Source organism: Pan troglodytes, chromosome 16, assembly GCF_028858775.2.
Source record: "Pan troglodytes isolate AG18354 chromosome 16, NHGRI_mPanTro3-v2.0_pri, whole genome shotgun sequence".
Classification (NCBI taxonomy): Eukaryota; Metazoa; Chordata; class Mammalia; order Primates; family Hominidae; genus Pan; species Pan troglodytes.
The window spans coordinates 51145283-51162896 of NC_072414.2; the positions used below are offsets into that span (position 1 = coordinate 51145283).

Sequence of the window (17614 nt, forward strand, 5' to 3'; positions counted from 1 at the left end):
GTGGAAAGGTATGATCTAGTAGGGAAAAAGACATCAAGATTAGTGGGTAGGAATAAAACCAAGTTACTAAATGCAGAAAGAACTGCAATCAGCTAGGCCCTGGGAGAAAAGCAAAACAGGGAAAGAGGGCAGAATTGCAGAAAGGCTCCTCTGGTCTTTTGATCACAAAAGTGAGGGGTGCCAGAAACACAGAGTTAAATTGTCCACCAAAGACGCACCGTTCATGCTCTGCTCTTGATTGCCCTGGAAACCAGAATCCAGCCCTACTGCCAGTGAAATCTTAACTGGGACAACACCTATAAAAGAAATGGTAGCAACTAGAGGCACAGGCTGACTTGGTGTGACCAGCTCCACTCAGGGAGGGTCTGGGGATGAGTTCAGGAGGGAGTCGCAAAGAGAAGGAATTTAGATTATGTAAAAGCCATGCTCTATGGAAGCCCATGGAGTTTGTAATTCATAAAGGCACATCCATATTTTCTCTCACTCATTTTTGTGAACACTTCCACCTGGCAGGAGCCCGCTGTCACTCTGGTGCTCTGGGTAAGCTGCTGAGACAGCTCTGTGCAGAGACCTCCAGCCCCCTTGAGTTGAGGCCACATGACTAAGCTCTGGCCAGCAGAATATTGGTGGACATGGTGTGCACACAGGGCAGGTCCTTTAAGGACGAAACTGCACGATGCTTTTCTACCTTCATTGGGCTGGACTTGGTAGTAGTGGTGAGTCAGGTTTGATTACGATGGGCTGGGACCACACGTTGGGAGGTCAGTGGGTTGGCATCCTTCATGGTTGGGGAGCAAGCTTATTCAAGAAGGCTTCACCCTTTGTCCTCTCCACATGTCTCTGTATTGTTTCACAAAACACTGTGGAAGAGACGGCCCTTTTGCATGTCTTTAAGAAGCCAGTTGGCCAGGTACGGTGGCTCTTGCCCATAATCCCAGCACTTTGAGAGGCTGAGGCAGGAGGATCGTTTGATCCCAGGAGTTTCAGATCAGCCTCTCTCTGTCTCACAGACGGCCATCAGTAGAGTGGATACCACCCTTATACAGACCTCTGTCTCTCTCTCATCTACAACTAAAGCTTGAACACCTCTACCCTAGGATACACAGTCAGGCCTTCTCATTTAGTTCCTGGTTACCTAAAACCTTTGGTTGAAGGGATGTCACATTTTTATACTGTGTTTGATACTGCTATACACGTTGCTGTGTGTGCACATGAACACCCCTTATTTCAAACAGGATGGCAAGTTCCAGAAAGTGGGGGTGGCCCCTTGATCTTCTGTATGTTCTTTCCTGGTAAGTGACTCCTAAAGTGGTCATATTTGCTTAACTGCACAGTGAACAAAATGGCAGGCCAGGCTAGATCCAGAGACTAGAGGAAACCCAGGTTAGTGTCTTAAAGGGAAAAAAGACATTTTTCTGAAGACTTTTTAATTAGGAAAAAAAGGGAAATGTTATTTATCCCAGATTTTTCTGGTAGTCCCCATGTTGAATTTCTAAATATATACAAATAAGTTTAAGATAAACCACTATTTCTCCAAACTTTTCTTAATAGTGTCAGCATTTCAGCATCTCTACGCAGATCTAAGTCTCCTTCCCCTGTGGGTCACTTACCTATTTCAGCACCATTTGTTGGGGATCTCCTTGAGCCTGGCACTGGCTGGGCACACGATGCAGGTGCTAAGGGCTTGGTCTGTGATTTCCATGGATGAGGGTGCTACTCGTGGGGGTTTAACTCAGTCCCTGTTTTGTGACCTAGAGCCCGATGGTTCCCAGTTACACACAAGTGTAAAATGCCAATCAGGTGGAAAAACAAAGGCTTGTCCCAGCCAGCCAGGGGCTTATGATAACAAGGGAAGATGGTCCTGGTGTTCCTGCCCTGAGAACGCAGCCTGAGTGCTGGTGGCTGTGGGGACTCCAGCATGCTCCTCTGTCCCAGTTCTGGTGGTATCTTCCTCCCACTGCGGGGAGTCCATGAATGTGAAAGTACTTTAGAGACCACTAGTGTCAACAGGATTACCTTTCCTCAACTCACCGCATCATGGCTCTACTTTCCTCTCTGGTCGCAACATGGAACTGAAGTAGCCTTTTAACATTATTTGTTACTGTTACAGAATGGAGTTTGCTCCCTGTTCTTGAAGTAAAACACAGGAGAATTAAATGTATCTTCGTTTCAAATCTAGATCCATTTTTTTCCCTTATGCGTAAGCCCTGATAATTTTTTCCCATGGACTTGAGGATCCTGAAAGCCTCAAAGGTGTATGCTGCTCAAACTCTAAGTTACCAGTAGCTTAAGAATGGCTATGGCACCCAGAGGAGGAAAGGTACAGAAATGGCAGTCTCTACTTAAAACCATTCCATTATTGATGGGCATTACACTGATTCCAGCTTTTCACTATTATGGCAAGAAAACATTGTTTTAGTTTGTTAGGGCTGCCGTAACAAAGTACCACAAACCGAGTGGCTTAAACAGCGAAATGTATTGCCTCATAGTTCTGGAGGTTGGAAGTCCAAGACCAAGGTGGGCAGGGCTGGTTCCTTGTGAGGGTGTGAGGGAGAATCTGTTCCAGGCCTCTCTCCAGGGCTTGTGAATGGCTGTCTTCTCCCTGCCTTTTCACATGGTCTTTCCTCTGCATGTTGGTCTCTGTGTCCAAATTTCCCCTTTTCATCAGGACACCATTATATTGGATTAAGACCCACTCTAATGACTTCATTTTAATTAGTTTTGTTTGTTTGCTCCATAAAGACTCTATTTCCAAATAAGGTCATATTGTGAGGTACTGGTGGCTGGGACTCCAACATCTTCTTTGGAGGCACACAATTCAACCCATAACAAATGTCATAAAAGAAGAAGGTGTTCGCCGATTCCTTTATTTATTTAGGAGGTGGGGGCAGGACGCGGAGTAAGTTTCCTATAGGGAAAGAGTTGAGAAGAGTCTGCAGGGACTGAGCTAGAAAGCAGTGACACTCCGTAGTTGGAAAAAAGCAGAGCACATCTGTAAGTACCTGGTGTGAGTTTTGTAAGAAAACCTACCTTATGAATGAGTACAGTGGAATACTACTTAGTACATTCATACATGTTTCTACCATCTCAAGATTTTTATATATACAGTATATGATCTGTTTTTATAAATGTACAGCTTGAAAAAAGATCCTTCTTGTAGTAAGTACAGCATTTAAACACAAACCAATATGGGCCAGCCACATTCTAATTGAAGACCCAGAGAAAGCAAAGCCAGCAGCCCAGCCCCCAGCCCCCAGCCCCTGACCTGCTTGGCGGCCCTGATGGTCCCGGCAAAGTGTAAACCAGTGCCCCTCTGTCCCCCTGGGCTCAGCAGGCCAGCTTACCCTTGGCATGTACATGGGAAGTGCCTGCTCACGCTAAGCCCAGTCTGCAGAGGGCGGGTCCTCCCTGAAGGAAGGTGGCAGAGAGGAATGTGTCTATCAGGTATGGACAAGAGAGATGAAAGAAATGTGCTCTTCAACTAAAGGCACTTGTCAGCGGCCACCTACAGCCATTCTCTAGGCCTGGTGAGCAAGCAGGGTGCTGTTTTGATAGAAGCCTACAAGGTCTGAGCAGACCTCACTTGTCCTCTCACCAGGTTTAAATACAATAAATAAATCTGAATGCATGGTGGTTTTGTCCTCCTGGGTTCCTATGAAGAGGCTACCTTTTAGGATCACTTATGGAGTGATACTCCCTGTCCCCAACCCAGCCTTTTCAGTGTCCTCCATGGGGAAGGTACCAGAATAGCTCCAGGCCTTGGAGAAGCAATTGCTCATTGTGGATTGTAAGGGGAGCCCCTAAATATCCCCTCCCCTGGTCTGTGCCTGGAGCTCCTCTGCCCCATGCGTCAGAGTCACGGGCACCTCAGATCTTGGTCACATAGTTGTTGGGGAACAGGCCCTGCTTGCCTCGTAGTCGACCCGTCCACCAGCCAGAAGGATCTGCAGGGAGAGAGAGATGGTGAAAGTGAAGATGAGTAAGTCTGTTCTGCCCCAGCCACACACACTCCGCTCCCATGGGCTCAAGTGATTTGGCTCCATCCATGTTGTTTTCCCTTTGTTCTTTAAATCAAAAAGTTTGTTGAAAAAAGTAAGATATCTACCAAATTAATAAAGCACTCAGCCAAGCCCATGGACTGCTTTAATAATGGATATTCAAGGTTGTCTTCCTGGCTTCCACTCCATCCACTTTCATTATGAAGAAGCCAGGAAGTGTGGGTGGGACAGACCTCCCCGTTTCTGGGGACAGCCCCTACCAGGTCTCATCCTCTCAGGGTACAGCCTTTGTCTTGCTACTGAAGTTGGTTCAGGGATGGACACATGGCTAATTTGGTCTGATCAGAATAAAAGTCAGGACTTTTGTCCAATGACTAAGAAAAGAAGTTTCAGAGATGATGCACATTTCAGACATGGTTTGATATGTTGGCCTGGAATTGCTGCTGCCGTTTTGCTACTATGAAGAAAAACAGCTTGAGAAGGGAGGGAATATAAATAAGGGGGCAGAGCTGAAAGAAGCATTAAAAAAGCTGGTGTCTTGATCAGACTGAGCCTGAGGCCTGACCTGCCTCTACAAATTGCAGTTTGAGGAGCCCATAAATTCTTTTCATTTTCACACTAGATCTTACAGCAATGTGACTGCATGCTCTTTGGGAGGCTGTCCCAGCCAACCAGCCACACACTTACCTTCTTTGATAATATCAATAATGTCATTGGCATTAAAGCTGAGTTCGTCTGTGTCCTGAGCGTCATAGGCATACAAAGCCTTGCACTGTGGCACCTGAGGCTTGGGCTTGGGCTGGGGCTTGGGTCTGCCCCCTGCTGGGGGAGGCCGACTGGTTGTTTGTCTCCTGACCCTGTGGAGAGAGTGGAGCAGATGAGACTGGGCCCCAACAGGAGGCAGCAGCACCGAACGGTGGTTTGGAGCATGGCGGCCGGCACTGGCCTGTTCAAGTTCAAATCCAGCTCCATCCTTAGAAGACATGTGGCCCAGGGTGCAGTCTTTAAACTTGAGGAATAAAAGTAACTTTTCTGACAAGGTTGTTGCAAATGCACATAGCTCTTAAAAACCTTAGCTGCTGTTGTCACTGTGTCCCCAGCATAGAAGGAAATGTGGGAGACACATATCCATAAAAAAGTGTCGAAAGTATACCCATACATTTAAATCAGGAACATTCAGGTATCTGTCCCTCCTTCCTCAAGTTTCGAAATGGAACTTTTGCAGGTGCCACAGAAGCCTGTAGGCATTTCTCCTTCACTGCATTCCCCCCCCCCCAGATTACCACCACCTTACAGTTTGCATTAACGATTCTCTGGCTCATCTCTACAGTTTGCCACACATGTAAATACCCCTAGCCAATATTTGCGGTCCGACTGTCAACTGTATGAAAGGAATCATATTCCACGGTCACACGCTCAACAACTGGATGACGTGCCCTGCTGATGCCTGCAGCTATAGTTCCTTCATCCTTGCTGCCTGATACTACACCACTGCGCGAGTGAGTGTGTCACAGTTTACTTCTCCAGGGCACTGTGGATGGTCACTTGGGATGGTTCCAGTTTTCACTATTATAAAAAAATGCTGCCATGAGATTTACTCCCCATTCACAGCCTTATTATGCCTCAGACCTCACTCCTGTCTACTCCCATCCCATCTATCCACCCACCCTCATTACTCCAGAGACTTCCCTCCCACCAGTTCATTATTACTCCTTAGACTTCCCTCCCATCCCTCATTATTACTCCTCACACTTCCCTCCCACCCCCTCATTATTACTCCTCACACTTCCCTCCCACCCCCTCATTATTACTCCTCAGGCTTCCCTCCCACCCCCCTTCATTCCTCCTCAGACTTCCCTCCCAACCCCTCATTATTACTCCTCACACTTACCTCCCACCCCTCATTGTTACTCATCACACTTCCCTCCCATCCCTCATTATTACTCCTCACACTTCCCTCCCACCCCTTCATTATTACTCCTCACTTTCCTTTCACCCGCTCATTACTCTGCAGACTTCTTTCCCACCCCCTCATTATTACTCTGCAGACATCCCTCCTACCCCCTCATTATTACTCCTCAGACTTCCGTCTCACCCTCATTATTTCTTGTCAAACTTCCCTCCCATCCCTCATTATTACTCTGCAGACGTCCCTCCTACCCCTTCCTTATTACTCTACAGGCTTTTCTGCCCTCTCATTATTACTCCACAGATGTCCCTCCTACCCCTCATTATTACTCTGCAGACTTCCCTCCTACCTCCTCATTATTACTCCTCATACTTCCCTCCCTTCCCTCATTATTACTCCTCACACTTCCCTCCGTTCTCATTATTACTCTGCAGACTTCCCTCATACCGTCATCATTACTCCACAATCTTCCCTCCCACCCCCTCATTATTAATCCACAGACTTCCCTCTCATTTTATCAATCAGTATTACTCCTCAGGTCTCCTTCCCATTCTTTCATTATTACCCCTCAGAGCTCCCCTTTGCCCCTCCAAAAATGTTGCTGTAAATATTCTTATACAAGAGTTTATCCAGAGCAGTTTCTCAACATCTGCACTACTGACATTTGCCGCTGGGAATTCTCTGTTGTGTGTGTGTGTGTATGGGGGTGGGTGCAGGAGGCTGTCCTGTGCCCTGTAGGATCCCTGGCCTCTACCCACTGGATACCAGTGACACTCCCTCCACCCCACTGTCATAATTATTAAAAATAACTCCAGTGCTCTAACCCTAATCCAGATCTTCTAGCTTTAAAGTTATTCTTCCTATATACTATGCTGCCTTAAGTCACCATTCATACATTCTTTCAAAGGTGTGTAAGTTCAACTTGTTCCTATTTAGTGAGATCTTTACACTTATACCTGAAACATTTATTAAATATGTTCATAAAAAGCATTTAGCAAAAACAAAAAGGAAAATGGAAACATGGAGAACATTTCTTTTTTTCCACTTCGCTTAAGGACAAACCAAAGTAAAGGCTACATTCATTTCCCTACAAAACAAACTTAAGATTTCTCCCTCAAGAAGTTGGGCTGGACCTCAACAGGGTGGGGCTGGCTGTTAGGTCTGTGCACATCATTCACACCTACAGGAGCAAGGAGGAAAAGGGAGGGCCTTCCTGGGGCCTGAGTTCTGGAAAGAACAACCACACCCAGTTTTGAGCTGTGCTCTCAGGAGCCACAGCCTGCTGGCCTTGCCCAGGTCCTGTGATGACAGATGTTCATGGGGTGCTGATGAACAACCTGGATCACAAAGGGGTGGCTGGGGGGAACACTGACTGCCAGCAGGGTGGTGGACTGTCCCCAGGAGGGGCTGGGCGCCCCTGAGACTGGGCTTTTTCACTACCCCACGTGGGAGGGAGCAATCCTCAAGGCTACTCAGGCTCCACTCCTCCCACCACCACCACCCCCCTGCACTTTTCTCTTAGTGCAGAGGAAAGACATTTTGTAGGTTCTTAGTGTGACATCATTCGTTTTCTACCTAGTGCCTACTGGAAATCCCCATTCCCTGTTCAAGAAGTGCTTGCTTCTCTGAAAGTTGGCCAGGCAAGCAGGTTTTTAATTAAGCACCCTATATATTGGGATGTGTCAGCATTTGGTTAATAAGAGCCATTAGCCTGAATACAAGACGTCATGTGACTTCTCAGCAACAAGGGATGAAAGGGGATGGCGGCGGGCATTACAACACCCTGGGAGGGAGGAAGCCTCCAGCCTGGCAGTCCACAGAACTGGGCTACAAGTGCACATGGAAGGACACAGATGCACACATGTGCACGCACACACACCAAAAACTCATCCCTATCTCCCTGGGGGACTGGTTCCAGGACTCCTCACAGATACTAAACTCCACAGACACGTCCCTCATATGAAAGTGTAACAATTGCATATAACCTATGCACATCCTCCTGTATACGTTAAATCACCTCTAGATTACTTATAATACTTAATATAATGTAAATGCTATGTAAATAGTTGTTATACTATATTGTTTAGGGAATAATGACAAGAAAAAGGCTTTTTAAAAAATATAGGACTGGCTAGGCATGGTGGCTCACGCCTATAATCCCAGCACCTTGGGAGGCCAAGGCGGGTGGATCACCTGAAGTCAGGAGTTCGAGACCAGCCTGGCCAACATGGCGAAACCCGTCTCTACTGAAAATACAGATGGTAGCTGGGCGTGACGGTGCATGCCTATAGTCCCAGCTACTTGGGAGGCTGAGGCAGGAGAATCGCTTGAACCCGGGAGATGGAGGTTACAGTGAGTCGAGATTGAGCCACTGCACTCCAGCCTGGGCCACAGAGTAAGACTTTGTCTCAAAAAAAAAAAAAAGGCTGGGTGCAGTGGCTCACGCCTGTAATCTGTAATCCCAGCACTTTGGGAGGCCGAGGTGGGTGGATCATGAGGTCAGGAGATAGAGACCATCCTGGCTAACACGGTGAAACCCCATCTCTACTAAAAATACAAAAAATTAGCCGGGCGTGGTGGCGGGCGCCTGTAGTCCCAGCTACTCGGGAGGCTGAGGCAGGAGAATGGCGTGAACCAGGGAGGCGGAGCTTGCAGTGAGCCAAGAGCGTGCCACTGCACTCCAGCCTGGGAAACGGGGTGAGACTCCATCTCAAAAAAAAAAAAAATTTTTTTTAAAGTCTGTACATGTTCACTACAGAGGCAGCTATCCATATTTTTTCCAAATATTTTCATTCCAAGTTTGGTTGAATCCACAGATGTGGAACCCATGGGCACAGTGGGCCAGTTGAACCCACAGATGCTAATTTGTCCTGTCTTGTTCAGGGAAAAACCCTACTGTCCTTAGTGTAGACTGACAAGGTCTCTGGAGCCCAAGTATGGGGGCTTAGGTACAGGGTCCTCCTGCTGAAGGACTCCCCTCGCCAGGGTCGGGGTAAGACCTCTTAGTGGGAAGACAAGACGGATGGCTCCTGAGAGGTAAGACCCTCCCTGCCCTGGGCATCACCCACTTGTTCTGCCCCACCTGCCTCCAGCTTTGACTAAGACCTGTTTCTGTCCTTCATGTTTTCCTTGCCAGTTGTTTCCTTTCTAGGACACTTGGCCCTCATGCTAGCTCAGCTGTTATTAGTTCGCCCCATCCTCAACCTGAAAATCTTTCTAACAGCTTCTCTCTGCTCTTGGAAAAAGGACCAAAACCCTTCATGGTGCCTACAGACTCTGCCAGGGGCGGCCCCTGCTCACACCCCAGCCTTACTCCCTGCTGCAGGCCACATTGGTGCCGTCCTACCTTTCTTCATGAGCCCTGGTTGGGGAGAGGACCCTTGTCCACATACTTCAAGCTTACATCATATTTACTGGTGAAACTCACAATGATTTCCCCAAAAGATCAGGAACAAAACAGGGATGTCAGCACTCACCACTTCTGTCCAATATTATCCTGGAAACTCTAGCCAGGGTAATTAGGCGCAAAAAAAAAAAAAAAAAAAAAAAAAAAGGCATCTAGATTGTTTTAAACTAGAGATCGTAAGTCTGATGGAACGGATTCTTTCTGGTGATAAGATACCAAATTATAAATAAGACCTAAGGGGATGCAGGACGCAAAGAGCTGTGTGTATGTGGCCACTGCGTGGTCTTTGATATCAAGGCATCAGAGGCTACTTCCTCAGGATAAGTGACTCCTGGCCAAAGTAAAACCTCCGAAATTACCCGGGGAATTTGGGGTCCATAATTGTCCAGGTTGTGGACAACTGCTACCATGCTGGCAGTGTAAGCCATTTGGCCCTTTATCACTAGGCTGAATGGGGTTCCTAGTAACTCCACAGGTGAGAGGTGGGGGAGGCCAGGGCAGCTTTGAGATGGGACATCGGCTGGGGAGCAGGGTGTGGATAGTGGGGACTGTCTGATGGCAGCCGGGAGGAGTGGGCAGGTGGGTGGAGGAGGGAGGGCCTCTGCACTTTGCATTAGGAAGGGCAACACTGATGCTGCCACCATTGGCTCTGTCTTGTGACCACAAAGAGGCACAGCTGCTTTGCTGGGGCGGCATATTCCCAAAGCGAGCCACAGTGAGAGCCATTCTCCCTGGCCAGCCTGCACATGTCTACACCCTTCTTGTGAGGGCTAGCAGACAGGATGTCTTCTGGGAAACTGCCGGTAGCTGTGTGAAGTCTGGATAAACTCCCCTCAACTCGGCCAGGCCTTGTCCTAGGCATTTTCACAGATGCTGCTTCATTTCACCCTCACAACACTCCTGTGAGATGACTGATGCAGGCTCCTGGGATTTCCTGCTGGTTTCATCCCTGGCCAACATGGTGGCACACACCTAAGGCTCCTGGCACTGCAGCCACATGGAATCTTTCTGGATCCTTGGACTGGCTATGCTCCCCTGGCCTCTGCCCACTTCCCAGGCAGCACTGCTAACTCCTGCTCAGCCTTCGGATCTCATTTCCATCACTGCTTCCTCATACTCTGGCAAACCCCTGGCCATACCCTCTCCTAGCCCACGGCTTCTCCAGAGCATGGGTCAATTGTAGCATGACAGTGACTTGTGTGGCTATTTGGCTAACTCCCCCTGAGATGGGGCCTCAAGCTCTATGTTGACAGTGTGTAGCAGGAGGGGGACGTGGGCTTGAGTCTGTGTGCTGGGTTTGGGGCCAAGCTCTGCATCTGTAAAACCTGAGCAGATTCAGGCAATGGCCTAGGTCCTTTTTCTTTTTCCTTTTATTTATTTATTAATTTATTTTTATTTTTTTGAGACTGAGTCTCACTCTATGACGCAGGCTGGAGTGCAGTGGCATGATCTCGGCTCACTGCAACCTCCACCTCCCAGGTTCAAGCGATTCTCGTGCCTCAGCCTCCCAAGTAGCTGGGATTACAGGCGCCCACCACCACACCCAGCTAATTTTTGTATTTTTAGTAGAGACGGGGTTTCACTATGTTGGCTAGGCTGGTGTTGAACTCCTGACCTCAAGTGATCCGCCCGCCTCAGCCTCCCAAAGTGCTGGGATTACAGGTGTGAGCCAATGCGCCCGGCCTCTTTATTTTTAGAGATGAAGTTTGGCCATGTTGCCCAGGCTGGTCTTGAACTCCTGCGCTTAAGCGATCCTCCCACCTTGGCCTCCCAAAGTGCTGGGATTACAGGTGTAAGCCACCGCACCGGGTTCCAGGTCTTTTTTCTGATTCTAGGAAAGTTTTACAGAGAGCTCTCAACAGCACTGAGGAACACAGGAAATCTGTGTCAACGAAGCCGTCACAATCTCTACAATTCACCAGACTGGAGACCTGGAAGCCACCTTGGAACACAGTTGGTGGGAACAGCCATTTTCCCAGACTCCAACAGCCTCGAAAACCCAGGCAATCTCCTCTGCGTCACTAGGTGGCAATCCTGTGTCATTAATGAGAAGAAAGAATGACTTTTTGTTTTGTTTTGAGACGGAGTTTCACTCTTGTTGCCCAGGCTGGAGTGCAATGGTACGATCTCGGCTCACCGCAACCTCCACCTCCTGGGTTCAAGCGATTCTCCTGCCTCAGCCTCCTAAGTAGTTGGGACTACAGGCATGCGCCACCATGCCCGGCTAATCTTGTATTTTTAGTAGAGATGGGGTTTCTCCATGTTGGTCAGGCTGGTCTTGAACTCCTGACCTCAACTGATCCACCTGCCTCAGCTTCCCAAAGTGCTGGGATTACAGGCGTGAGCCACCGCGTCCGGCCAGGAATGACTTTCAAAGAAACTGCCAGAAATTTGATTAATGAGGTCTTCTAGGCAGGTGGAGCCCCCTACTCCCAGCCGAGGCAATTGGCTAGTCCAGGAGGAAGGGATTACACACCCCCTTACAGGGCACATGAGACCCGCATGCCCACTGTGCCAGAACAGGCTTAGTCCAGCTTGCGAGAGCTGATAGAACTTTCAGGAATTTTATGAGCCAGTTGTCAAACATGGCCATTATTAAAAACCAAATCATTGACAACAAAGAAATTACATTAAAACAAAGGCAATAAATGCTCATCATTTATCTCTTCCTACTTCTCACTGCAACCTCCGCCTCCCGGGTTCAAGCGTTTCTCCTGCCTCAGCCTCCCGAGTAGCTGGGATTACAAGCATGTGCCAACAAGCCCGGCTAATTTTTCTTTAGTATTTTTACTAGAGATGGGGTTTCACCCTGTTGCCCAGGCTGGTCTCGAACTCCTGGCCTCAAGTGATCCACCCGCCTTGGCCTCCCAAAGTGCTGGGATTACAGTCGTGAGCCACTGTGCCCAGCCTACTTATTTTCCTTCTATCTACGCATTTGAAGTTATTAAAGTCTATTGCTGATGTATGGTAGAAATACTATACAATGGTGAGACTGCCCATGTTTTCCCAACTCCGCACTCAGTAGTAGTCACACTGGTAGCTTGAAATTGGCCACGAAGAGAGAATTTTACCATGGAAACTGGTAAATGTTACAGTTCAGGCCTTTTCCTCCCTGGAGTGCCCACTGTTTACCAGCACACTACCATCCTACCATCCCACCATCCTCAAGCTGCCCTCACGACAGCACAGGCTCACTCATGTCTAAAAATGCCTTGCCAACTTTTGTTTCATTATTTCCTTATTGTTATTATTTTTAGAGACAAGGTCTTGCTATGATGCCCAGGCTGGGGTACAATGACATGATCATACCTCACTGCAGTCTTGAACCCCTGGACTTGGGCCATCCTCCTGCTTTAGCTATCTGAGTGCTGGGACTACAGCCATGTGCCACCATTTGTTTTATAATTGTAGAACTTAGATAATTTTGGTAGGTCTGGTACTTTGTGATACAGTATTTGTATTTCTAATAAACATCACAGAATTGAAAATCGTGTTATAAAAATAATTATTTCATTGAGATAATGGTTGTTTTTTGTTTTGTTTTGTTTTGTTTGACACAGATCCTTGCTCTGTCACTTGGCCGGAGTGCAGTGGAATGATCTTGGCTTGCTGCAGCCTCCGCCTCCCAGATTCAAGTGATTCTCATGCCTGAGTCTCCCAAGTAGCTGGGATTATAGGCACCTGCCACCATGCCCGACTAATTTTTGTATTTTTAGTAGAGACAGGGTTTCACATGTTGGTCAGCCTGGTCTCGAACTCCTGATCTCAAGTGATCCTCCTGCCTCGGCCTCCAGAACTGCTGGGATTAACGGCATGAGCCACTGTGCTTGGCTAGATGATGGGGAGTTGCAGCAAGATTTCAGACTCACAATAAGTTATTTTTTCTTTTGACATTTCAATAATAAAGGCTCATTATATATATAATATATATTATATTGTATATATTATTTATATATATAATATACATATGTTAATATATGGTTATAAAACTATACATCACTGAGCAAATCCAGTGTTTCATTATATGTAATTTCTGTACAATCCAATTTAGTTTTCTTATTTTAGGGTAATTTGTACACATCACTTTATGTGTCTATTACCAATTAACATAAATGCACGAAAAAGCTGACCCACAGCAACTTCTTTTTGCACCAGGTTCTTTTTTCTGAGTAGGGCAATCACATTATAACCCAGAAACAAATAACATTTCCTGATGAATTAAGTACACTACATCCAGTTTGCTTTGTGAAAACTTGCTCTGCAAGAGAAGTCCTGTATTAGTGACCAGAGAAGACCAAGTGATATATTTGCCCCGAGACATTAGGATGTCAGCTGACATTTGAGTCCTCATGGATGGCTGCCGAATCTCACAAGGTGCCAAAAGCCCACAAGAAAACAAAACCCCAAATGACATGAAAACTCTCTAAACTGAGGGCTAATTCCCTCTGCCCTAGCAATGTCCATCCTTTCCACGGGCTGTTCATTGTTATGATGACTGCAGCTCAGATGTTTAGTTAGAAAGAGACCGTGGAGGCCAGGTGCAGTGGCTCATGCCTGTAATCCCAGCAGTTTGGGAGGCTGAGGTGGGCGGATCACTTGAGGCCAGGAGTTCGAGACCAGCCTGGCCAACATGGCGAAACCCCGTCCCTACTAAAAATTAGCCAGGTGTGGTGGCTCATGCGTGTAATCTCAGCTGCTTGCGAGGTTGAGGCATGAGAATCGCTTGAACGTGGGAGGCAGAGGTTGAGCTGCAGTGAGCCAGGATCGCGCCACTGCACTCCAGCCTGGGTGACAGAGTGAGACTCCGCCTCAAAAAAAAACACAAAACAATACAAAAAAAAGAAAGGAAGAGACTGTGGAATAGTGCAGAGCCAGGAGTTTGTGACTTTTCATCTTCAAATTGTCCAAATGAGGCTCTCATGTCTAGTGATTATTACCATTACTGCAGAACTCTGTGTGCCGCTGATGCTCTGTGCCCACGGAGAACAGGCACAGCTGCCAAGGGTGTGTGTGTGTTGGGGGCGGGCGTCTCCCTGTCTGGTCTCCTTGTCTTGGCTTCCCTAGGCTGCCCATTCCCCGCATTACAGCCAACTATGCCTGAAGCGTAGACCTTCATGGAGTCCACAGCTCTAGGCAGGCCAGAGATTTGAGTGCTTGAGAATAAAGCCACTGGGCCAGGAAACATCACCTTTCAACCCTGGTAGAGCATTAAAATTTCCTTGCAAGACCAGCCAATGAATAATGGTAATGAATCAAATACAAAATAACTTTCAAATAGCATTGTGCTTTATAGCACACAAAGCCCTTATTTAACCTTCAAGAAAACCCTGAGGAGTGGGTTTTCAAAATTATTATATTAGTATCCCTATTATACAGGTGAAGACACCAAGGAGTAGAAAGATTAAGTGACAAGCCTGGGGTAGCACATAGAAGGCACATGGCTCAGTAAATATTGATGAATAAAAGAAAAAGGAAAGAATGAATGAACCAGGACTCACCCTACTCTTACAGATGCAAATCCTGTGCTCTCCGCACTCTAAATGCCACCTTTTGTGAATTTCTCTGTAGCTCCCACACCTCCTGGGTGGGTGTGCCTAGTCTATGTCGGGGGAGCTAGGATTAAGCTTTCGAATATCACCTCTTTGTTCTGCAGATGGGAAATTTATGTCTTGAAATTCCAAGAAGGAAAATAATGGCATTTTATTTCACTGGCTCTTAAAAATATGCTGTGTTCCAAAAGGTTGAATCTATAAACATTACTGGAAATGTGGAAATGGATGCCAGGAATTCCTCAGCACCATGTCTGCCTGGGCCAGGATATGGCTGCTGCTCCCATAGATTATGGGTTGAGAAATATTGCTATTGGACACTTGATGGAAATTTTAAGCCCCTTAAAAATATGACTCCATTGGGAGGATCTTGACAAGAGACACACAGGCAGCATTTAAATATTTCTATTGACCCCTCCTTTGTGGCATGCCCAGAAGCCCTGCCACTGAGCACTTCCAAGACTTTTCTGTTTTTCCAACTTCTAGTTGGATTAATCTCTGGAGTATCTTGAAATTTCCTGAAGCTGTCCTCCCACAAAATGGACCACAGGATTAAAAAGGTCAACAGACATTTCCAGTCTGGGTTTTAATGCTTCCAAGAATGAACTGCAGGTAGATTAGGTACATTTCAGTTATAGGAGGAAAAATTACAAAGCACACTGGATAGTGAGATCAGAGCAAAGGTGGGTGGATGAACTGTTTTTGTTTTTTGTTTTTTTTTTTTGAGACAGAGTCTTGCTCTGTCACCCAGGCTGGAGTGCAGTGGCCCAATCTCAGCTCACTGCAAGCTCTGCCTCCTGGGTTCACGCCATTCTCCCGCCTCAGCCTCCTGATTAGCTGGGACTACAGGCACCCACCACCATACCCAGCTAATTGTTTGTGTTTTTAGTGGAGACGGGGTTTCACCGTGTTAATCAGGATGGTCTTGATCTCCTGACCTCGTGATCCACCCACCTCGGCCTCCCAAAGTGCTGGGATTACAGGCGTGAGCCACCGCGCCCGGCCTGGATGAACTGTTAATAGGATTCTTGCCTAACCTCTTCTCTTTCCTTGAGAAACAGGAAAGATCTTTGACCTGAATTAAGACTTCTCAAAAGCTATGCTAATCGATGGCAAGATCCTGATTCCCACGCAGATCTCTCAGTGTTTCCTGGAGAATGATAATGATAGCTACCATCTGCACCAATACTGCAATGAAAGGGTAAAGAATGCAGTTGGGATGGTAATTAATTTAGTGAAATCTTCATGCTCTCTTCAGAACAACTGATTGAACCTAAAATAAACTGATAAAGACTTGCCTGAATTAACTTGAGGTGCTAATTACATCATTTGATTTTATCCATATTACATGATCCAAAATAAATTACAGAAAAAGTGCACTGAGGGATGAGAGAGAGGAAGGAAAGATAAACCCAGAATGTGAAAGCCAGGAAAGAAAGACCATAGTAATCCTACTTTTATAGATTGATAGAGTCAAGGTGACTGTTTAGAACTTTGATGTATAGGAATTTTCATGTTTATGGAAAAAGTACAAACTTGGGATCCTAAAATTCCCTGCATGCTTCAACAGCCTCCTGTGGAATAAATGCAATTCATGTTTTCTTGGCAAATAGGAGAAGCTGTTAAATTTAGGTAACCATGGGGATCCATAAAATGCCACATCCAAAGTCTCTGGCCACATTAGATACTTTTAATTTTCACCTTTACATGTTTTAGAAAATAAATACTAAGAAAAGGCTGAGCCTTTTGCCCAAGGTACTATTTTGTAAGGAATGTTTGCACAGCAGATTTAAGGTTACAAAGAGGAGGCTGGCTAAGACACAGTGTGCCTACTAATTGTGTTTTACATACAAGGAAATCTTACTGCCTAGCAGACAGGTGTGAAGGTGTCCTCTCCTTCCGGCCTCATGGCCTGCCTCCAAGACAGCACCACGTGTACCCAGTCTTTAGGCTGGAGGGTGGCAAAGGGTGCCATAAGACTTAAATAGGGAACCACATGGCAGAGGGCTGGAAGGGAGCAGCCTTGGTTAAGACACAGTGTTCCTAAATTGCCTACTTTTGGCTGACAGATGCTCCCAGCTGGCTGATGTGCAAGTTTGCAACTTGCAAAGTAGGCTGGAAAGATGGTTTTGCTTGCCAAAACCAAAGTAAGTAGGCAGCTAGCACACAGAGCTAAGAGATTTGGTGCATTCTGTTGACTGCTTTTAATACCCTGCCTACTTTGAGGCATCAAACTGGGCCTAGGTGGGATTGTGACTTAGTGATGCTCACCCACCTGAAAGGTGTAGGTCTGGGTTAGAGAGCAAAAATCCCATAAACCTAACAGCACCTTTGCAATTCACCTTCACATGGAGGCTTCCCTGGCTTTATCAATCAGACTACAGGTGCCTTCAGACCAGTGGTTTTCAAAATGTGGTCCCTGGATCAGAGCATCACCTGGGAACACGGTACAAATGCAAATTCTTAGGCCCTACCCCAGACCTACAGAATCAGAAACGCGGAAAGTGGGCCAGCAAGCTTTCCAGGGGATTCTACTGCACACTAGAGTTTGAGAACTACTGGTTTAGACCAAGCCAATCACGTGAACCACGGTCATGAGAACTGGTGGGATATAGCTACTTACCCAAGACTGGGGGGTAGTGGAAGGGAAGAGGAGAGGGAGACACACACACACACACACACCACACACACACACGCGCATGCGCACGCATAGAGAGAGGTCTACATAAGGGCGGCATCCACTCTACTGATG

At 46.8% G+C, this 17614-nt stretch overlaps 1 protein-coding gene across 1 annotated transcript in view; it reads right to left on the minus strand.

Moving 5' to 3' along the window:
* Positions 1-2851: 2851 nt before the first annotated feature.
* MYO1E (myosin IE) overlaps positions 2852-17614 on the minus strand; it is a 236483-nt gene continuing 221720 nt past the window's right edge. The window contains exons 27-28 of the mRNA XM_510448.8: positions 4686-4855; positions 2852-3944 (exon numbers count right to left, since the gene is read on the minus strand). Coding sequence (XP_510448.2) covers positions 3868-3944; positions 4686-4855 — 247 coding nt within the window. The 3' untranslated portion in view covers positions 2852-3867. The remainder of the gene's footprint in view (positions 3945-4685; positions 4856-17614) is intronic.